This window comes from Phacochoerus africanus, chromosome 4 (assembly GCF_016906955.1).
Source record: "Phacochoerus africanus isolate WHEZ1 chromosome 4, ROS_Pafr_v1, whole genome shotgun sequence".
Classification (NCBI taxonomy): Eukaryota; Metazoa; Chordata; class Mammalia; order Artiodactyla; family Suidae; genus Phacochoerus; species Phacochoerus africanus.
In genome coordinates this window covers 15,214,326-15,235,386 of record NC_062547.1, presented here as the reverse complement: position 1 = coordinate 15,235,386, position 21,061 = coordinate 15,214,326, and the positions used below count along the sequence as shown (strand labels likewise).

At 38.1% G+C, this 21,061-nt stretch overlaps 1 protein-coding gene across 1 annotated transcript; it reads right to left on the bottom strand.

The window, feature by feature from the left end:
• Positions 1-8,962: 8,962 nt before the first annotated feature.
• On the bottom strand, positions 8,963-9,907 carry LOC125124468 (olfactory receptor 140-like). Its single transcript, XM_047774579.1, has one exon. It carries the CDS (start codon positions 9,905-9,907, stop codon positions 8,963-8,965), a length of 945 nt encoding a protein of 314 aa, XP_047630535.1.
• Positions 9,908-21,061: the final 11,154 nt, after the last annotated feature.

Genomic DNA, 21,061 nt, shown 5'->3' with positions numbered 1-21,061 from the left:
GTGTCCATGAAAACACTGTTTTCACAAGATGAGTTCCTGGAGAGATACCAGAAAAGAGTGTTTCCAGAATATAAATCCAGGGATAGAGTGGTTTATAACCTTAAAGAGACAGCAACACAGGATCTCAAACTTGAAGGGTAAACTAGAAAGAAGCAGGAGAAATTGTATATGGATCTCAGAACTGTATATCAGAAACTGAGGAATATGATATTTGGTAGCTTCAGAGACTAATTCATAAAAATCAGGCACCTGTTACATTGGGCTTAGGGGCAGTTTCATACATTTCTCAATAGGCAGAGAATCAATCTCATAATAAAAAAGTGCTCAAGCACCGAGCTCATACTGTTTTAATTTATTCTAAAAGTCTTTCACCTCATAAGGACATCCCCTAAACTGTTTGCCAGGAATGAGAGGTGGAATGAGGTCTCAGAACTCTTCAAATTTTGCTTATAATTGAAGCAAAAGCAAATAGACCAATTTTATGGCAATAAACACAATGGCCTGGGCAGAATCTCAGAACTTAGAAACTCCTTCTAATTTACCGAAGTAAATGACTTGTAGAAATAGGGCAAGTTTTTAAAGGATAAAACAGAGGTGATGGCATAGTGTGAAATAAGTTCCATGTATCCTGATCCCGAAGCTGTTCTTCATCATGTTCTCCTGACCACCTTACGCTTGCTAAGCATTGCTCCATCCAGAGTCCATTGATTTCTTCAGCACAGCATACAGAGGCCAGGAAATGGGAGCTGCATCTTCATGTCAAAAGAGGAAACTTGCACACATCTCTGATATACACACATTTGTACTCATTTTTATTTTAGAACAGACTTCATTTATGAAAAGAGCCACGATTAATTCACAAAAAAACTTTTATAAGTTAGGTATTTATTTAGTTGAGAAATTCTTTATTTGGCCAACTGTGGAGTAATGATTCCTGTTTTTTTGGTGTGTTTTTTTTAATATACATATTTCTTATAACTCATCGCCTCAGTTTTCTAAGAGGATTCCAGATTCAAGGAAATAAGTGGAAATCCAAATGTGTAATAGTGATATTATTTCACTGATACGTTTTACTGGGTACTTTTGAAAAGCACCCAAACATAATTGCTACTAATAACTCTTAATCTAATAGATGCAGACTATTGCCTTCAGAATGGATTAGCAATGAGATCCTGCTTTGTAGCACTGGGAACTATGTCTAATCACTTATGATGGAACAGGATAATGTGAGAAAAAAGAATGTTTACATGTATGTGCAACTGGGTCACCATTCTGTACAGTTGAAAAAAAAAGAAAAGGTAAAAAACAAACAAAAGTTCACTTCCTATAGCATATAATCAAAAATATATTGGGAGTTCCCATCGTGGCACAGGGGAAATGAATCTGACTAGGAACCATGAGTTTGAGGGTTCTATCCCTGGCCTTGCTCAGTGGGTTAAGGATCTGGTGTTGTGGTGAGTTGTGGTGTAGGTTGCAGATACAGCTCAGATCTGGCATTGCTGTGGCTGTGGCATATGCCAGCAGCAACAGCTCCAATTAGACCCCTAGCCTGGCAACCTCCATCTGCCACAGGTACAGCCCTAAAAAAACAAATAAAAAATCTTTATATGACAAAATGTAATCAAATACAAACACCAAACCATTCTGTGCAATGTAAAGATCACAGGATGCAGAGGAAGAGTATTTAGGCTCAAACTGACTTACAGATCCTATGATCTAATTTAACTTTCTTATACTCCTTTTATTTCTGTAAATTAAGAACACAATATTTTAACTTTATAATGCTGTGATCATTTCAGAACACCTCAAAATTTTCACATCAGTTTAAATAGTGTGCCATTAAATTTTATAATCACTGACAACTCATCCCACAGAATCAGAACTCCAATAACCTTTGGGTAGTTTTATCAGTTATGTGTCAAAAGAGTACTGGCAAGTGTCTTCTTTCCATTTCATATCTCACAGAATCCTAGGTACCAGTAGCCATACAGCTTTCTGAGAGCCCACTGATTTTGTATGTAGGCACAGTATATAACTACATAATGAGAAAGAATATTTTAGTTTGTTTTTATTTTCAGGGCTAAACCTGCAGCATACATAAATTCACAGACTAGGGGTCAAATTGGAGCTGCAGCTGCCAGCCACAGCCACAGCAAGGCAGGATAAGAGCCACATCTGTGACTTATATACCATTCATGGCAATGCTGGATACTGAACCCACTGAGCAAAGCCAGGGATGGAACCTGCAAACTCATGTATCCTAGTCCGGTCTGTAACACGCTGACCCATAATGGGAACTCCCTGAAAGGAAAATTTTCCATTATTACAAAATAAGAGAGGTTCTGAGGAAATGGTCTTTTCTGTGACAGCATCGAAACTATTGAAAAAGAATCAAATTTGGTTTCAGAAGAATGGACATCTGAATAATAGTCCTGTCTCTGATATTGGGTGGGTTATTTAACTTCTTTGAAAGGCATGTTCTTCAAGTGTGGGATAGGAATAATCATAATGTCTTTTAGGTGTTTTTAGAGTCAAGTGAGATGTAAGGAAGAAATTTAGAGTAATAAAATATGAAAATGTAAAGATCATGTTAGAAACAAAATTTACATTTTGGGGAGTTCCCATCATGGAGCAGTGGTTAATGAATCCAACTAGGAACCATGAGGTTGCGGGTTTGATCCCTGGCCTTGCTCAGTGGGTTAAGGATCCAGCGTTGCCATGAGCTGTGGTGTAGGTTGCAGACATGGCTCTGATCCCTCATTGCTGTGGCTCTGGTGTAGGCTGGTGCTGTAGCTCCAACTGGACCCCTAGCCTGGGAACTTCCATAGAGCAGCCCTAGAAAAGGCAAAAGACAAAAAAAAAATTTACACTTTGGGTCATTTATTGTCTGTATTCCATTCCTGTTTAATAACATCCTAGTTGCATTTTTTACCCCTGTATTTTTACTGTGTAAGGAACAGGGGTTTTCATGGGAGTAAGAATAATAGTGAATACTGCTATGGCTTTATCCATGAGAATGTAGCTCCTGGACACGAACACATAAAATTACAGGCACAAAGAATAAGGTAAAACTGTGATGAGGGACCTACAGATAGAAAGACTCTCTGCAAAGCTCTGAGTCCTCAAGGCACACAGGATGAACACACTGAATACCAACAACATTGTAAAACTGATCACATGGATTACCCCATGATTGCAACCACCAAGAGACCACCAAGGAGCCAGTGTAGGCAATAGTATCAGGGGGAAAATGTCACACACGAAGTGATCCATGATGTCTGGACCACAGCATGGAAGCCAGAAAGTGACAAGGATCTCAATCAAGCAAAGAAAACCCACTTCACCAGGAGGCATCATGTGTCATGAATCATGATAGTCATACCATGCAGAGGTTGACAGATGGCCACGTAGTTGTCACAGGGCATGGCCACAAGGAGAACCATCCACTGTAAGTTAGATTGATTTCCCTGACCGTTGCAGACAAAGCCAGTTTTGTATTTATTTGTAAGTTTATTATGCATCTCTGATTAAAAAACATTGAGTGGTGCATGGCATTTTCCTTTAGACTGGTGAATGAGAAATATTACCTGCCACAGCAGTAAACAAAGGATGTGGCAGCCATCGAACATTGCATTACAGATACCTGGACAGTGCGCTTTGAAGGAACTCAAGATGGAAACAATGCCCACCATTGCAGCCAGCCCCAATGGTGCAACCTGAGGAGACACAGGATGAGGGAATGCATCATACTGGCCCTAGAGAGCTGAAGTACATACACAAGGAATGAGTATAGTGAGCTCAGATGCTGCATCTCCCCAAACATAGAAAAGGGATTCACTCCTTAACTTGAGATATTGAATTTTCTTTAATTAACAATAATCTTTTGATTCCAAATACCTGGTCTTTAGTTGAAAAATACCCCTGTATATTCTTCCCACCTACCCCTCTTGCCTCTTCCAAATAGTCTTTCAGAAATATATGAGATGCTGTGTCTCCAACTTACATTCTCAGTTTTGTCCACCAAATAAAATATAACTCAGAACTATAGGAGTGATTTTTTATTTTTTTTTACATTTGACAGTTTTTGTGACCAATTACAAAGGGAACCAGAGCAGTCTTTTCTCCTACACCTGATCTCTGTGAGAGTCTGCAGCCGTGGTACCAGCCAAGGGCTCTTGTGCTCATCCTTCTCCTTGGCGAGTCCAAAATATTTTGGTCAAGGTTCTCCTAGTTTTTGGATTTTCCTAGTATTTGTTGATGATCCTGAGTTTATTTGGCAGTGTCTAACAGGTAACTGGATCCCCAGTTGAAAGATATTGGGGAGTGCCCCACTCCAATTTAAAGGTATCATTGGAGAATTGTTGAAAAAACCTGGGAGAAAAATGTCCCTGAATTAAAGATATTGGTGGAGCCTGGATATGCTAAAAAACTGAACAGTCTGGGCTGAGTGTTGTGGATGCTGATACGACTTCTTTAAAGCCAACGTCCAAATATCACTCTAGATCCATCCATGTACAATATTTTCAGAGCTCACTCTTATAAATACCTAAATTATACTAAAAAACATCTCAGCACAAAGGGCCAACTGGGGCTGATTTTTGTTTTGGGGGTGTTGTAGGAAGTTAAATAAAAACACTGACTTAAAAAATACTCTTACAGACTTCTGACCTCAAACAAATGCCTTGTATGGGGGAATGTATTTTTCTCTTCCTGTGTTTTTGAGATCTAAATGTTCTCTGGTGTTCTTAGAGTGTTCTCTGTGAGTGTGTGTGTTTTGAAAACTTGACCTCTGTCATACTATTTTGGGGAGTAAACATAAATTTTCAAGATCTCATTTCGTGGCATCTTCCCCATTCTCTATAGAAAGCCTCTTGTGTTCTATTGGTTTGAATCACTGTTAATATATATCTCATGGGATTTCTCATTGTGGCTCAGATGGTTAAGGACCCAATGTTGTTTGACTCTGTGAGGATACATGTTCAATTCCTGCCCTCGTTTAATGCATTAATTTCTACAGCTACTCTGTAGGTCACAGATATGGCTTGGATTAAATCTCTGGCCTGGGAACTTCCATATACCCTTGGAATGGCCATGCATTTTATTTTTAAATGATTAAAAAAGAAGCTAACACAAGACTAGATTTAATTTTCTATCTCTATTAAGAGAACAAATTTTCTTTGAGCACTGCCATTAATAAGATACTATGTGGATTTCTGTGCCCTTAAGTGATCTGTATTTGCTTTTTTATTTTAATCTTGTGATTTTGCTTCAATAAATAAATATTATCTTGAAAGCCATTTAATTTCTCAATGTCTAAAACATCTAGATACATGACAGGGGAGTAATGATTCCTGCAGTGCTTATTGCACAAGATTGTTCTGAGGATCTCAACTAATAATAACTGCAAAAAATACTTTTAAATAGTAGGTGCTTATACTAGGGTAATGTATGCTTTTATGCATTCATTTGTCAAACATAACAGACTATTTTATCTCCTGAATTTTTGTTCAATAGAATAGTAATGAATCCCTAAATCTTCCAAATGTGAACAATAAAAGATTCTGGATGGCAAAATAAATAAATAAATAAATAAATAAATAAATAAATAAATATTGTTTCACACAGAGACATGTGATCTTGTTTGTTTTAAGACTTTTGGATATTTTTACAAACTTCTCAAGTTGCAAAATCTAACTGAAGTTCTTTTAGCATCCAGCTAAATCTGGGATCCTTCAAAAGAACACTGAAACATTGCAGAGAGGAACTTTAAACTAATTAAGCTTTTTTTTGGTTTGTTAAATTACATGAGAAACATTGTCAAGTGATTGGAGATAAACTCTTGGTTATAGAAGATAGATAAATGTATTTATTATAGATATTCAAAAATGTATATGAGATTCCTAAAATTTGACATGTCCCAATGGAACATATATACATCAGTCAATTCTTGTTACTCTCTTACAATGTTATATATCAGGGAAATCTCCCTCTTTCTTACTGATTACATTGTATTCAAATGTTTGAAAATGCCATTTTAAGTTTTATCTTTATGGGCAATCTTTATTTTACATTAAGGCTTTCATAAAATGAAGATCTTCAAGAAAATTCATAAAAGGAACATTTTGACAAATTCAAGGTTCTGTGGCCTTTATTTAAAGAACATCACTGAAATGAGAAACAAATGGCGAAACTCTAATAGAAAACCTGAAGAGTTTATCCAGATCAACATAAATTAAATACGGGGGACTGAAGGAAGTCATAACTATCATTTATAACTCAATGATATTTTTTGAAATACAGTGGCCTTTGAACTTTATTTTCCAGAAAATGGTTTCCTTTTGTGCTATGCCCCCCAACAGACTGGTAAGTTATACCTATGTGATCAAGGATGAACCATCTTAATCACTCTAGCTGATCTTTGCAAATGTGATTTCTCCAGCTAGATCTCCTGTGGATTTGATGGTTCATTGTGACCAGATTAAAACTCATTGCATTAATTTAATTTTAATGTTTTCATATTCTTTTGCTTTGTGTCTCCCTATTCTGCTATGCCATTTTCAATGTTAGCAGCTGTATGACTTATATCCAGTCTGATTTGTAAGATGTTTTCTCTTACATAAACCAATGTGTATCCAAGACTCCAGTAAAATTGAATGTGTCTGAACATCATGAATAAATCAAATGTATTTATAACAAAGAATAATTCTAATAGTGTGATTCTAAGTATGAGAAGGAAGAAGAAAGGAAAATATTTCCTGGATCATATTAGCATGGTAAGACAGAGGCTCTTGAGAATTTTAACTTCTCAGTGGGGCCTGTTAATAGTAATTTTGGTGTTCTGACTTCCTGATCTTTTGTGGCAAAACCTCCCATATATCCTGACTCCTCCCCTTGCCTCTTCAGAACAGTTGCTCTGCATTATCTGAGATGCACTCTCACAGGCTTGTGTTCTCAGAATACCCACCAAATAATACAGCATAACTCTCCCATGTTAGGTTGTACACTTTTGGGGTTGAAACTAGCGCCCCTTGTTGAAGAGACTCTCTTTTCTCCATTGTATATTCTTGCCTCCTTGGAGAATGCCATGCACAACCTCATAAACATGTTCTCCCCAGTGCCATTCTGGGGCATTAAGGTATGGTCAGAGGATGGAAGAAAGCGCTCAGGTTAACCACTGACTTGGAGAAAGTGATTTTGTGTGAAGTAACGTGAGTTGGAGTGTTGGAGGCAGAGAGGCTTGGATGAACAGAGATGTAATAACTTGGAATTTCCTGGTATTCTCCAGATGGTGAGAAGCACATTGCAAGTATCTCCCACATTCTAAAGGTTCAACTCAGCCCTTTTGATTTTATGAAGGTCTATGTTAGTGCATTTTTTCACTTATGAGAAAGAAATCTGAAGGGGATCTTTGCTTTTACATAACCCCCGCCCCCCAAAAACCTAAAATAACAACAACATAACAAAATAGTTACCATACTAGTTCTGGGTTTTTGTGAAAGTGAAGTGGCATAGCTTGAATGTTCAAAGAGAGGACAATAATTACAGTGATGAAATATATTGCTACATGTGAGAAAGTCCACATTTTATGGATGCTATCTCCTTGAAGTTCAAAGAGAGTAATTATTGTAACTGCAGATAGCTTTGCTGTTTATAGACTTAAACATAACACAGATAATCATATTTCATTAGAAAGAAAGTAAGTTTGAGTTGTAAAGACTTGGATTGGAAGGTTGTAGCTAAAACTTTAAAAAGAAGCTGCATTCTAGTGTCACATTTCCTAGCATAATTTATGGGGGAAGCATGAGTCATATGAAAGGCAAGCAAATTAGAAAAACACTTTTAGCTTTAATTTGCTCTTTGTAAAATGGGGATACTTGTAATAGAAATACCAGTTTTTATACAGGTAAATCAACTGATGTGAATATGCCTGATAGTCAATAAAACATTAATTTGATATAAATATAAATATCAGAAATAGATAGCTTTGGATTCTATTCATATGTCTTAAGTGTTCAACTTTGATAAAAGATGCTTAAACTTTTTTTTGTTTTTGTTTTTGTTTTTTGGTCTTTTCTAGGGCTGCACCCACGGCATATGGAGGTTCCCAGGCTAGGGGTTCAATCAGAGCTGTAGCCGCTGGCCTGTGCCAGAGCCACCGCAACTTGGGATCTGCATCTGCAACCTAGACCACAGCTCACAGCAATGCCGGATCCTTAACCCACCGAGCAATGCCAGGGATCGAACCTGCAACCTCATGGTTCCTAGTCAGATTCGTTAACCATTGAGCCACATGGGAATTCCAGATGCTTAATCTTGTTTCAAATGACTCATGTGGTGGTATGGAAAATGAAAACATTTCTTATATATTCAAAGCCGTGAGCCATAAGATACTTAAGTATATAGAGCAACTTTAGAGTAATTTCAAATTTTATGGCTTATATTTTATGCCAAGTATGCAAATGCATTATGAGTTATCCTTTTATGAGTGACTCTCTTTTTGCTTTTGGTAAAACCACATTAGAAAAAGTCTACTATGATTCCTTCTTGCAACTGTCCCCTTCCTAGACACCTACTAAGAATATCCATAGCCTCTTGGCTTTAATGCAGGCTTGGCAAAAATGGAAGAAGTTCTGAGACCAAGGTGCTCTGGAAGAGCCAATTCCATCCAAGTAACACAAGTAAAGAATTTAGTAAAGTCATGGAAGACTCTGAAGTAAAACATACTCTATACTCATAAAACTAGGGTTACCTAGTTTTTTTCCCATTAATTCTGAAACTATGAACATGAACATTAAAGGCTTGCTAAAAATGTTAAATGTTATCAAAATTCCTTATAAAGGCCTAGACATATTTACATAATGCACAAATAGTAGAATTGGCCTTTGTTTCTGTCAATGATCTTCATGATTTCTTAGTTTTCTTTCAGAATTCACAACTCCCTGTGTATATAAATTATCAATTTCTAGGCGTCATGCACAACCCAAGTTACTCTCCTCTTCAACAAACCCTTCATGGCATTCTTCACCTCTGTGTTTCTCACTGTATAAATGATAGGATTTAACAAGGGAGTGAAGGTTCCATAGAACAAACTCACCAACTTGTCCACAGGATAGGTGGCCACAGGACGTACATAGATGAATATACAAGGGACAAAACAGAGCACCACCACTGTAAAGTGGGAGCCACAGGTGGAGAGGGCTTTGCGTCTTCCTTCAGAGCCATGGGATTTCAGGGATCTCAGAATGACCATGTAGGAGATGAGGAGCATGAAAAAAATGAGCAAGCACATGCCCCCACTGTTAACCGATATCACTATTGCACGCCAGTAGGTGTCAGTGCAGGCAATTTCCAACAGTGAGAAGAATTCACACATGAAGTGGTCAATGACTTTGGGACCACAGAAGGGCAAGTCAAGCACGAAGTGAATCTGCACAGTGGCATGGATTATCCCACTAATCCAGGCCACCACAACCAGGAGCTGGCACAACCCATGTTGCATGATAGTCGTGTAGTGCAGAGGCTTGCAGATGGCCACATAGCGGTCATAAGCCATGGCAATGAGCACAATGATCTCTGATCCCCCCAGGAAGTGTTCCAAAAAGAGCTGAGTCATGCAGCCACCCCAGGAGATGGTTGTCCTCTGATAGAGCAGGTCAATGGTAATCTTGGGGGTAGTGACAGAGGAGAAGGAGGCATCGATGAAGGACAAGTAAGTGAGAAAGAAGTACATGGGGGCTGAAAGTGTGGGGCTGAGGGAGATGGTAATGACAATGGACAGATTTGACAGCAGGGTAAACAGGAAAATGAACAAAAAGACCATGAAGAGTATTTTCCGCAAGTGTGGATTCTGTGTGAGTCCCAAGAGAACAAATTCAGTCACATTGTTGGGAGATGTGGGGAGATCCATTTGACAAGGGAACACCTTCCTGAGACCCAAATTATCTACAAAGGATTAAAGAATGACAACTATTAATTAGGAAGGAATTGTAATCTCAATTTTTGAGAAGTAAAATAGTCACCATCAGTCAGGAGCATGTTCTTGGCAGACTTGTCCCAGTCCTTGTTTCAATTTTTTCTTACTTTCTCCACAATGATTTATATGTCTTCAGACACCTAGTACCTGTCACCTGTGAAACATCTATGGGGCAACATTGAGAGTGTAATGTATTGAGGAAACACTGTGCAATCTTTGTGAGATCTAGGTTTTCCTCTTGGTTCAAACTCCAAGTGACATATTATGTCATCTCAGTGTCCCATGATTCTGAGCCCTCTTGTGCATTTGTGAACTTATGCATTGTAATTCTCATCTGTATCTTGTAAACTGAGAGGTCCCTCATACAGCTAAGAGTTTTTGTCTCTTACATGAGAATTAAAAACTGAACTCTCAGCTCTAAAATGTGGAAAGAAAGGCACAGTCAGTAAATATCTGCCATAAACAGCCAGTTTAGGGAGATGTATATATTGTTGGCAACACCCTCCATGGTACCCACCCAAACACATATGCGATTCAACTGTTTCCTCAATTACCGTAGTGCCTGGAATAATGCCTACAGTGTCTGAAACTTGTTAGCTGTTAAGAAAATACTTATGAATTGCCATTCTTCATGGGTGAGACCACGCATGCTTCTCTAGACCATAAACCCAGGAGGAAGTCAAGTTTTCCGTCCTTCTACTCTGTTTAACATTACTGTCTTATGAAAAACAGAAATAAATATTTGAAAGGAAGCGGCATTTCAGGTTTTTCTTACACATTATATATTGTAAGTGTGAAAACACCACTTGCTTTTAGGGAGAGGGTGTTACTGGGTCTTTTTACTTATAAGATATTATAATATTTAGTAATCAATATGTTTATTACATTTTAAATTCTGTGCCACAAACAATTTAACATTGTAATAGTCAATAAATTTATTGTTTCCATAGATTAGGATAAAAACAAAACAAAATTCTTGCATAGGTGTTCAATATGCAAGGATCTATCGAGCAAAGGAAATCCTTATTTTCAAAGTTCTAAGAATAGAAACTTAACATGAAAAGCAAAAAGAAATAGATTACTAGGTAACATATGTGTTGCACTATACATATACAAACATATACATGCATACACAAACACATATAAAGACTTTTACTTACTATAAACACCGACTAAAAGCTCACTCATCATACAAATATTTATTGCATGCTAGCTATACATATGAATGTATGTTCGTTCACAAAAAGTTATGAATCATCTCCCTGTTAAATGCCCTTATTGCCTGAAATTTCATTACCGAATAACAGCAAGTCATCTATCCAGGATATAAATGACCATCCCACCCCTTTATGTTTCTGCCACATGCATTCTCCTGCCTATTTCTCCCATCTTCCCAGAGCATCCATCCTCCATCATTCCTGGTTGTAGGTGACTGAGTTACTAATTGATTGAGAAATTTTGGGGGACATAGATTACCCAACGAGGAGGGAAGAAAAATATGAACATAATTAATGCATTCCTTTGAAAAGCACATTTTTTTCTTTCAAAGATAATTGAGTAATTACCTTTATTTTTTTAATTTTCTGAGATGAAATTTTATACATACGTGGAAACAAAGTGCAGCAACTTCATTGCGTTCCTTTATTCCGAGATGGACTCCCTCAACATTTCAGAGAAGCGTATCGCATTAATAAAACAAGAATTAGATATAATTACTGAAAGCGATTTAGAAATAACTGTGAAGAAATAAAAATCACTGCTTCTTTTTTCTTTGGCTCCACAATACTCTTTCTAGGAACAAACCTAAAAGGAAAATATTTCTAAAGGAGAAAAATCATTATATATACATATGTATTGATTTTATATATGTGTGTGTCAATACAATATGTAAATATATAAATCACTATATATGTGTGTGTGTGTGTTTTGATACAATTGTTAAGAGCTGTGGAAAATTTAGAAAGACATGGAATGATCAATATTGGAGAAATGGAGTATTAAAATAGAGTGCATTTCTTTGATCAATATGTACTTTTAAACAGAAGTGTTTTTCAAAAACTCATGCAATATCTAGGAATATTCTCAACTTGCAATGTGAATTGGAGAACATTTCGGATGCAAATTTGAATTGTATAATTATGCTACATAATTTAAGTCTCACTGTATTATTTTTTCTAAATAATTTAAATACATATCGCTGAGAAAACTACTCCAAATATTTTTGCCTCTAAACTCATAATATAAATAGTTGAGTCTACCGTTCTTCATGTCTTGCATGCCGGATAAGGGATTTAAAGCTCAGATTAGTGAGCATGTGAAGGGATTATACACATTTGTAAGATCCATGGGTAAACCCAAGAGCCTTTGAATATGATTTGCTGGAAAAAAAAATATCTCACCTATGAATTTTCTGACAGAGCTCCAGGGAGAGGGCACCTGGCAGCTGTTAGTTCCCCAAGAAAGAGGTCGTAAGATTAAACATGCCAACTAGCTCGTCTACAATAAGTGTCTTTGTTGATTAATAAATAGTACCTTTGCATGAGGGCTTTCTCTTGAGCCTTCAAAGGGCTACCCTACGTTCTCTTTTTAAGAAAATGTTGAGAAGTTTCTAAACTGTGGCTAATTGGACCTCAGGGCTGTTTCATCACCCTTAGCAGATCATGACAACAACCCAATTATTTCACATTACGAAAATGCAAAGAACTTTCATTCTTTTCATATCTAAATTTGAATTATTCCTTAGCTCTACATAAGTACAAAATAATATGATGAGGAAAAAAACAAACAGCAAGTGAATCACCTCTGAAATCTGGTGTTTCATGAGAAGTGTGCATAGTGTGGAGTCTGAATATTGACTAATGTATACATTAAACTCTTGTGTAGGTAACTATCTGATTTAAATTTTTTCACTACACATTTTTTTTTTCTTCTTTTAACGGTCACACCCTTAGCATATGGAAGTTCTGGGCCAGGGGTCAAATCAGGACAGCAGCAGCTGGTCTATGCCACAGCCACGGCCACGCCAGACCCTTAACCCTCTAAGCAATGCAAAGGCTCAAACCTGCAACCTCACAGATACTATGTTGGGTTCTTTATTATTTTTTCTCTATTTTATTTCATTTTATTTTATTCTGCTTTTCAGGGCTGCGCCCGTGGCTTATGGAGTTTCCTAGGCTAGGGGTCCAATCAGAGCCACAGCTGCTGGCCTACACCACAGCCATGCCAATGCAAGATCCGAGCTGCATCTGCGACCTACACCACAGCTCACAGCAATGCCGGTTCCTTAACCCACAGAGCAAGGCCGGGGATCGAACCCACAACCTCACGGTTCCTAGTCGGATTCTTTTCTGCTGCGCCATGATGGGAGCTCCTATGTTGGATTCTTAACTCGCTGAGCCACCACAGGAATTCCAATACTTTATTTTTAATTTCCTACCACTCGTGCTCATCCTAATATTTAAATATCATTTTTTGATGCACAGTAGGTGATCATTATGAACCCTATTGTAATACTGTCACTTCACACCAAGTAAAAACTACACTACATCTTCAAAATACTTATTTCTTATGCCAATTCTGGAGTTAGATATACAAGACGATGATGGAAATTTTTCCTTTCGAAAATGGTAAAATTTCGAAGATGGTAAAATGCCTTTATTTGTCATTTACATTTAATCTCAAAGTATGCCTATGGAAAGGAAATATTAGGCCATGATATACACAATTTATAGGTAGAAAATACAACACATGGGATAAGAGCACCATTTTCCAAGAGGAAATTAGAAGCTGGATCACTAAGTCCTGGGCCAGTTTCCTCATCTTCAAATTGTTGGTTGATGACAGAAGTGTCAGGATACTCTTACAGTGCCACCGATTAGAAGGCCTACAACAATAGTATATTGAATAAATAAATACCACTATGTGAAATTATTGTGTAAATAAATATAATTCAATTCACCTCGGGAATATTCCTATATAGAATTTCACTCACTCACCATATTCCAACACGCTTGCATGAAGAAGAAGAAAAATAAATTGTATGTAACTCTGGATGGGCTCCAGAGAATGTAGTCACTGTGAGCAGCATGTGTCATGAAGGAAAATAGGTAGAGAAAGCTGAAGCCACAGGACTCAGCCCAGTGTGATTAAAGACTCCAGTATTTTAGTGCCAAAAGAGTATTTGTGATGGTGGAAAACAAAGACAGTTAGAATGAGGATTTGAGATTACCTACTCCTCTCCTCAGTTTTCAAAGAGGAACTAAGTGAAAAGCCAAATGTATAGTGGTGAAATTATTTTACAGATATATTTTACTGTGTGCTTTTGAAAAGTACCTGCACTTAACTGCTAGTGATAAAGGTTAATTTAAAAGTTATCACTGCCTATGGAATATACTCACAATCGTCTCTACATACCAAAATATAATCAAATACAAGAACCAAAACTCTCTCTCTCTGTTTTTTTTTTTATTTTTTTTTGTCTTTTCTAGGGCCACACTGCAGCATATGGAGGCTCCCAGGCTAGGGGTCGAATGGGAGCTGTAGCCGCCGGCCTACACCATCGCCACAGCAATGCCAGATCTGAGCCACGTCTGCGACCTACACCACAGCTCAGGGCAACGCCGGGTCTTTAACCCACTGAGCAAGGGCAGGGATCGAACCTGCAACCTCATGGTTCCTAGTCGGATTCGTTAACCACTGCGCCACCACGGGAACTCCAGCACCAAAACTTTCTACGCAATGTAAAGATCAAAGGATATAGAGGAAGTGCGTATAGACTCCAATGGACTTACAGATCCTATGATCTAATTCAACTTTCTGATAGTCCATTTAATTCTATAAATTAAGAACACAAAATTTTACTTTGATAGCATTGTTGTAACCATTTCAGAACACTTCATAATTTTCACATCCGTTTAAATAGTGTGCCATTAAATTTTATATTCACTGAGAACTCTTCAGAAGAAGGACTCCAATGAATGACCTTTGGGTAGTTGTATCAGTTACGTGTCAAGAGAGTACTGACAAGTATCTTCTTTCTATTTCATATCCCACTTCTTCCTAGGTACCAATGGGCCATACAGCTTTTGAGAACCCGCTGATTTTTTTATGTAGGCACAGTATATAACTATGTAATTAGAAAGAGTTTTATGTTTGTTTTTGCTTTTAAGGGCTGCCTCTGTGGCATATAGAAGTTCCCAGGCAAGGGGTCGAATTGGAGCTGCCGCTGCCAACTATGCCACAGCCAAGGCAAGATCTGACCCGGGTCTATGACCTCCATACCCACATTGTTCATGGCAATGCTGGATACTTAACCCACTGAACTAAGACAGGGATGGGACCCACGACCTCATGGATATTAGTCCCGTGCATACCCCACTGACCCACAAAGGGAACTCCCTGAAAGGAAATTTTACACTGCAACAAAATAAGAGAGAGTCTGAGGGAAAGCCCTTTTCTCTGACAGCACTGAAACTATGGAAAGAGTATCAATTTTGGTTTTAGAAGAATGGAGATCTGAATACTAGCTCTGTCTCTGCTAGTGGGTGGGTTCTTGAACTTCTTTGAAATTCACTGTTTGTGGAATGGGGATAATCATCATATCATTTAGGTGCTTTTAGTGTCAAGTGAGAGGTATGGGAAGAAATTTAGAGAATTAAAATATGAAAATGTAAAGATCATGAGAGACAAAATTTTCATTTGGGGTCATTTAGTATCTGAAATGGCGTATCTGTTTAATATCATTTTAGTTGCATTTTTGATCTCTGTTTTTACTGTGTAAAGAAGAGGGTTTTATGTGGGAGTAACAATACTAGTGAATACTGCTATGGATTTCTCCATGGGAAGAGGAGCTACTGGTCTCAGAGTCATGAAAGTACAGACACAAAGAACAAGACAGAAGTTTCCCTTTGTGACTTAGCAGAAACGAATCTGACTAGGAACCATGAGGTTACCGCTCAGTGGGTTAAAGGTCTGGCGTTGCCGTGAGCTGTGGTGGAGGTCGCAGTTGCGGCTGGGATCTGTCATTGCTGTGGCTCTGGCAGAGGCCAGCAGCAACAGGTCTGATTAGACCCCTAGCCTGGGAATCTCCATATGCTGTGGGTGCGGCCCTCCAAAAAAAGACAAAAACAAAACAAACGAACAAACAAAAAACAAGACAAAATGGTGATGAGGGAGCGACACGTAGACAGGACTTTTTCCTGCCTGCAGAGCTGTGACTCTCCAAGGCACACAGGATGAACACACCGGATACCAACCACATTACAAATGTGATCACAGGGACTACCCCACCATTGCAGCAACCAACACATGAACAAGGAAAGAGTCAATGCTGGCATCGGTGCTGGGGGAAAATGTCACACATAAGTGATCCATGATGTCTGGACCACAGCATGGGAGCCAGAAAGTGACAAGGTCTGCATAGTCAAGCGAGGAAAACCCACCTCCACCAGGAGGCAGCATGCTTCGTGGTTCATGAGGGTCACACGGGGCAGATCGCCACCTAGCGATCACAGGCCATGACTGCAAGGACCCCCATCTACTGAAAGATGGATTTCCCTGACCAAGGCAGACAAAGCCAGTTTTGCAGGGATTTGTAAATTCATTATGCATCCCTAATTGAACAATTTTAAGAGTGGCACATTGCATTTTCCTTTAGACCGGTGAATGAGAAATATTACCTGCCACAGCAGTAAACAAAGGATGTGGCAGCCATTAGCATTACATTACAGGTACCTGGACAGTGAGCTTTGAGGGAAACTCAAGATGGAAACAATGCCCACCACTGCAGCCAGCCCCAGTGCTGCACCCTGAGGAGACACAGGATGAGGGAACAGAGCATACTGGCCCTAGAGAGCTACCAAAGGAATGAGTACAGGAGCTCAGATGCTGCATCTTCGCATACATAGCAAAGAGATTAATTCCTTAACTTGAGATACTGAGTTTTCTTTAATTAACAATAATGTTTTGATTCCAAATACCTGGTCTTTTGTTGACAAAAGTCCCATATATTCTGCCCTCCTACGCATTTCCATCATCTGTGTAGTCTCTCAGAATTATATGAGATACTGTCCCATACTTAAGTCCTCAGTTTTGCCCACCAAATAAAACATAACCCTCAACTTTTAGGTGTGAATTTTTTTTTTCTACAATTGACAGTTTTGGTGACCAATTACAAAGGGAATGAGAACATCATTTCTCCTATGCCTGATCTCTGTGAGAATCTGGAGCCGTGGTACCTGCAGAGGCCTCTTGTGCTCATCCTTCTCCAAAATAGTTTTGCCAACTTCTCCTGGTTTTTGGATTTTCCTAGTATTTGTGGATGATCCTGAGTTTATTTGGCAATGTCTAACAGGTACCTGGACCCCCAGTTGAAAGACATTGGGGAGTGCCCCACCCCAATTTAAAGATATCATTGGAGAATGATTGAGAAAAACCTGGGAGAAAAATGCCCCAGAATGAAAGGTATTAGTGGAGCCTGGATATGCTAAAAATCTGAACAGTCTGGACTGAGATTTGTTGTGGTTGCTGACCTGACCCCTTTAAAGCCAACCTCCAAATATCCAGATCCATCCATGTACAATATTTACAGAGCTCACTCTTGTAAATACCTAAATTATACTAAAAGAGATCTCAGCACTGAAGGGACAATTTGGGTTGATTTTGTTTGGGTGGAATGGTATGCAGCTAAATAAAGATGTTGACTTGATAAAAATATTTTTACAAGCTTCTGACCTCAACCAAAAGCCTTTTTGGGGAAACATATTTCTCTTCCTGTGTTTTTGAGTCCTAAATGTTCTACCTGATCTTTTTAGAGTGTGGTGTGTGTGTGTGTGTGCACTTCTGTGTGTTTGTGTGTGTTGAAAACTTGACCTCTGTCATACTATTTTGAGGAGTACACTTGTAAATTTTCAGGCTCTTGTTTTGTGGCATCCTCCCCATTCTCTTACGGGGAAGCCTCTTGTGTTCTATTGGTTTGAATCACTGTTAATAAATATCTTGTTAGATGTCTCATTGTGGCTCAGCTGTTTAAGGACACAATGTTGTCTCTGTGAGGATATGGGTTCAATCCCTGCCCTCATTTAATAGGTTAAATTTCCACAGTTGCTGTTTAGGGTGCAGATGTGGCTTGGATTCAATTCCTGGCCTGAGAACTTTTATATGTACTTGGTTTGGCCATAAATTTTATTTTAAAAAAATATAAAAAAAAAGGAAGCTAACAAAAGACTTTAACTTTCTATCTCTATTAAGAGAATAAAGTTTTCTTTGAGCACTTCCATTGATAAGACATTATATGGATTTCTGTGTCCTTAAATGATCTGTATTTGCTTTTTTATTTTAATCTTGTGATTTTGGTCCAATAAATAAATTTTGTTTCACAGTGACATGTGATCTTATTTGTTTTATGACTTTTGGATATTTTTACAATTTTCTCAAATTGCAAAATCTAACCAAAATTCTTTCAGCTTCCAGCTAACTCTGGGATCTTTCAAAGGAACCCTGAGACATCTCAGATAGGAACTTTAATTAGGCTTTTTTTGTTTGTTAAATTACATGAGGAACATTGTCAAGTGACTGGAGATAAACTTTTGGTTGTAGTGTATAGATAAATGTGTTTATTATAGATATTCCGAAATGCATATGCGATTCCTAACTTGACATGCCCCAATATAATGTATATATATATACATCAGTCATAGTCCTTGTTACTCTCTTACAATGTATATATCACAGAAATCTCCCTGTTTCCTGCCAATTACATTGTTTTCAAATGTTTAACCTGCCATTTTAAGTTCTGTCCTTTATGAGCAATCTTTATTTTACATTAAGGCTTTCATAAAATGAAGGTCTTCCAGAAAATTCATAAAAGGTTTGTTTTGAAAAATTCAATGTTCCAGTGGTCTTTATTTGGACAACATCACTGAACTTAATAACAAAATGCAAAACTCTAATGGAAAACCTGAAGAGTTCATCCAGATCATATTTATGAATTTCTTCAAGAAGAGTCTGGGCTGAGAGTTGTTGTGGATGCTGGCCTGACTTCTTTAAAGCCAACAGGAATTCATAGATATCAATGATAACTTCATGATATTTTGGGGGAAATACGCTGGACTTTGATCTTTGATTTCTAGAAAAAGTTTTCATTTCATGCTATGTCCCAAAACAAGTTGATAAAGTAAACCTAGGTGTACAAAGATGGACCATCTTATTCTCTCTAGCTTTTCTCTCCAGAATGTGGCTTCTCTCAACCAGGTCTCCTATGGATTTCCCAGATTACAACTCATGACATTAATTATATTTGTTTCCAAATTATTTTGCTTTGTGTCTCCCCACTGTGCTATGAATTTGTCCATGTTACCAGCTGTATGACTTATATCCTGTCTGTTTTGTAAGATGTTTCTATTACATAAATCAGTGTGGATCTAAGACAAATAAAATTGAGCACAATTGAACATCTTGAGGAAAAAGACCATATTTATGACCCAGAGAATAATTTGTAAGTGTGTGATTCTAGGTATGAGAAGGAGGAAGAAAGGAAAATATTTCCTGGATTATATTAGACTGGTAAGATAGAGAATTCAGAGAATTTTAACTTCTCAACAGGGCCTAGTCCATAAATTATCACCAGCAGTGGCACATCCACAGTATATATTTCACCTGATCTGGGATGAAATTCCTAGTGACATAGGACAGAAATTGTTCAGATATTAGCTGAATTTGGGGGGCAAAGGGAGGGACTGTGGACTACAATGTTGCAGGCCATGTGAGTAAACAAAGGATGTGGCAGCCATCAAGCCACCATATTGGTGCCCCCTGAAGAGATTCAGGATGAGAAAGCACAGGACACTAACCCAGAGAGCTCGAGGTGCTTATACAAGGAATGATCTCAGAGAGCCCATACCCATGCATCTTCCCATATATGGAAAGGCTCTAAGTTCCTTAACTTGATTCATGAAGCTTTCATTTGTTAATAGCAATCTTAGTATTCTGACTTCCTGATGATTTGTTGCAAAACCTCCCATATATCCTGGCTCCTCCCCTTGCCTCTTCAGAACAGTTGCTCTGCATTATCTGAGATGCACTCTCACGGGCTTGTGTTCTCAGAATACCCACCAAATAATACAGCATAACTCTCCCATGTTAGGTTGTACACTTTTGGGGTTGAAACTAGCGCCCCTTGTTGAAGAGACTCTCTTTTCTCCATTGTATATTCTTGCCTCCTTGGAGAATGCCATGCACAACCTCATAAACATGTTCTCCCCAGTGCCATTCTGGGGCATTAAGGTATGGTCAGAGGATGGAAGAAAGCGCTCAGGTTAACCACTGACTTGGAGAAAGTGATTTTGTGTGAAGTAATGTGAGTTGGAGTGTTGGAGGCAGAGAGGCTTGGATGAACAGAGATGTAATAACTTGGAATTTCCTGGTATTCTCCAGATGGTGAGAAGCACATTGCAAGTATCTCCCACATTCTGAAGGTTCGACTCAGCCATTTTGATTTTATGAAGGTCTATGTTAGTGCATTTTTTTCACTTATGAGAAAGAAATCTGAAGGGGATCTTTGCTGTTACATAATCCCCGCCCCCAAAAAACCTAAAATAACAACAACATAACAAAATAGTTACCATACTAGTGCTGGGTTTTTGTGAAAGTGAAGTGGCATAGCTTGAATGTTCAAAGAGAGGACAATAATTACAGTGATGAAATATATTGCTACATGTGAGAAAGTCCACATTTTATGGATGCTATCTCCTTGAAGTTCAAAGAGAGTAATTATTGTAACTGCAGATAGCTTTGCTGTTTGTAGACTTAAACATAACACAGATAATCATATTTCATTAGAAAGAAAGTAAGTTTGAGTTGTAAAGACTTGGATTGGAAGGTTGTAGCTAAAACTTTAAAAAGAAGCTGCATTCCAGTTTCACATTTCCTAGCATAATTTATGGGGGAAGCATGGGTCATGTGAAAGGCAAGCAAATTAGAAAAACACTTTTGGCTTTAATTTGCTCTTTGTGTAAAATGGGGATACTTGTAATAGAAATACCAGTTTTTATAGGGGTAAATCAACTGTTGTGATTATGCCTGGTGGTCAAT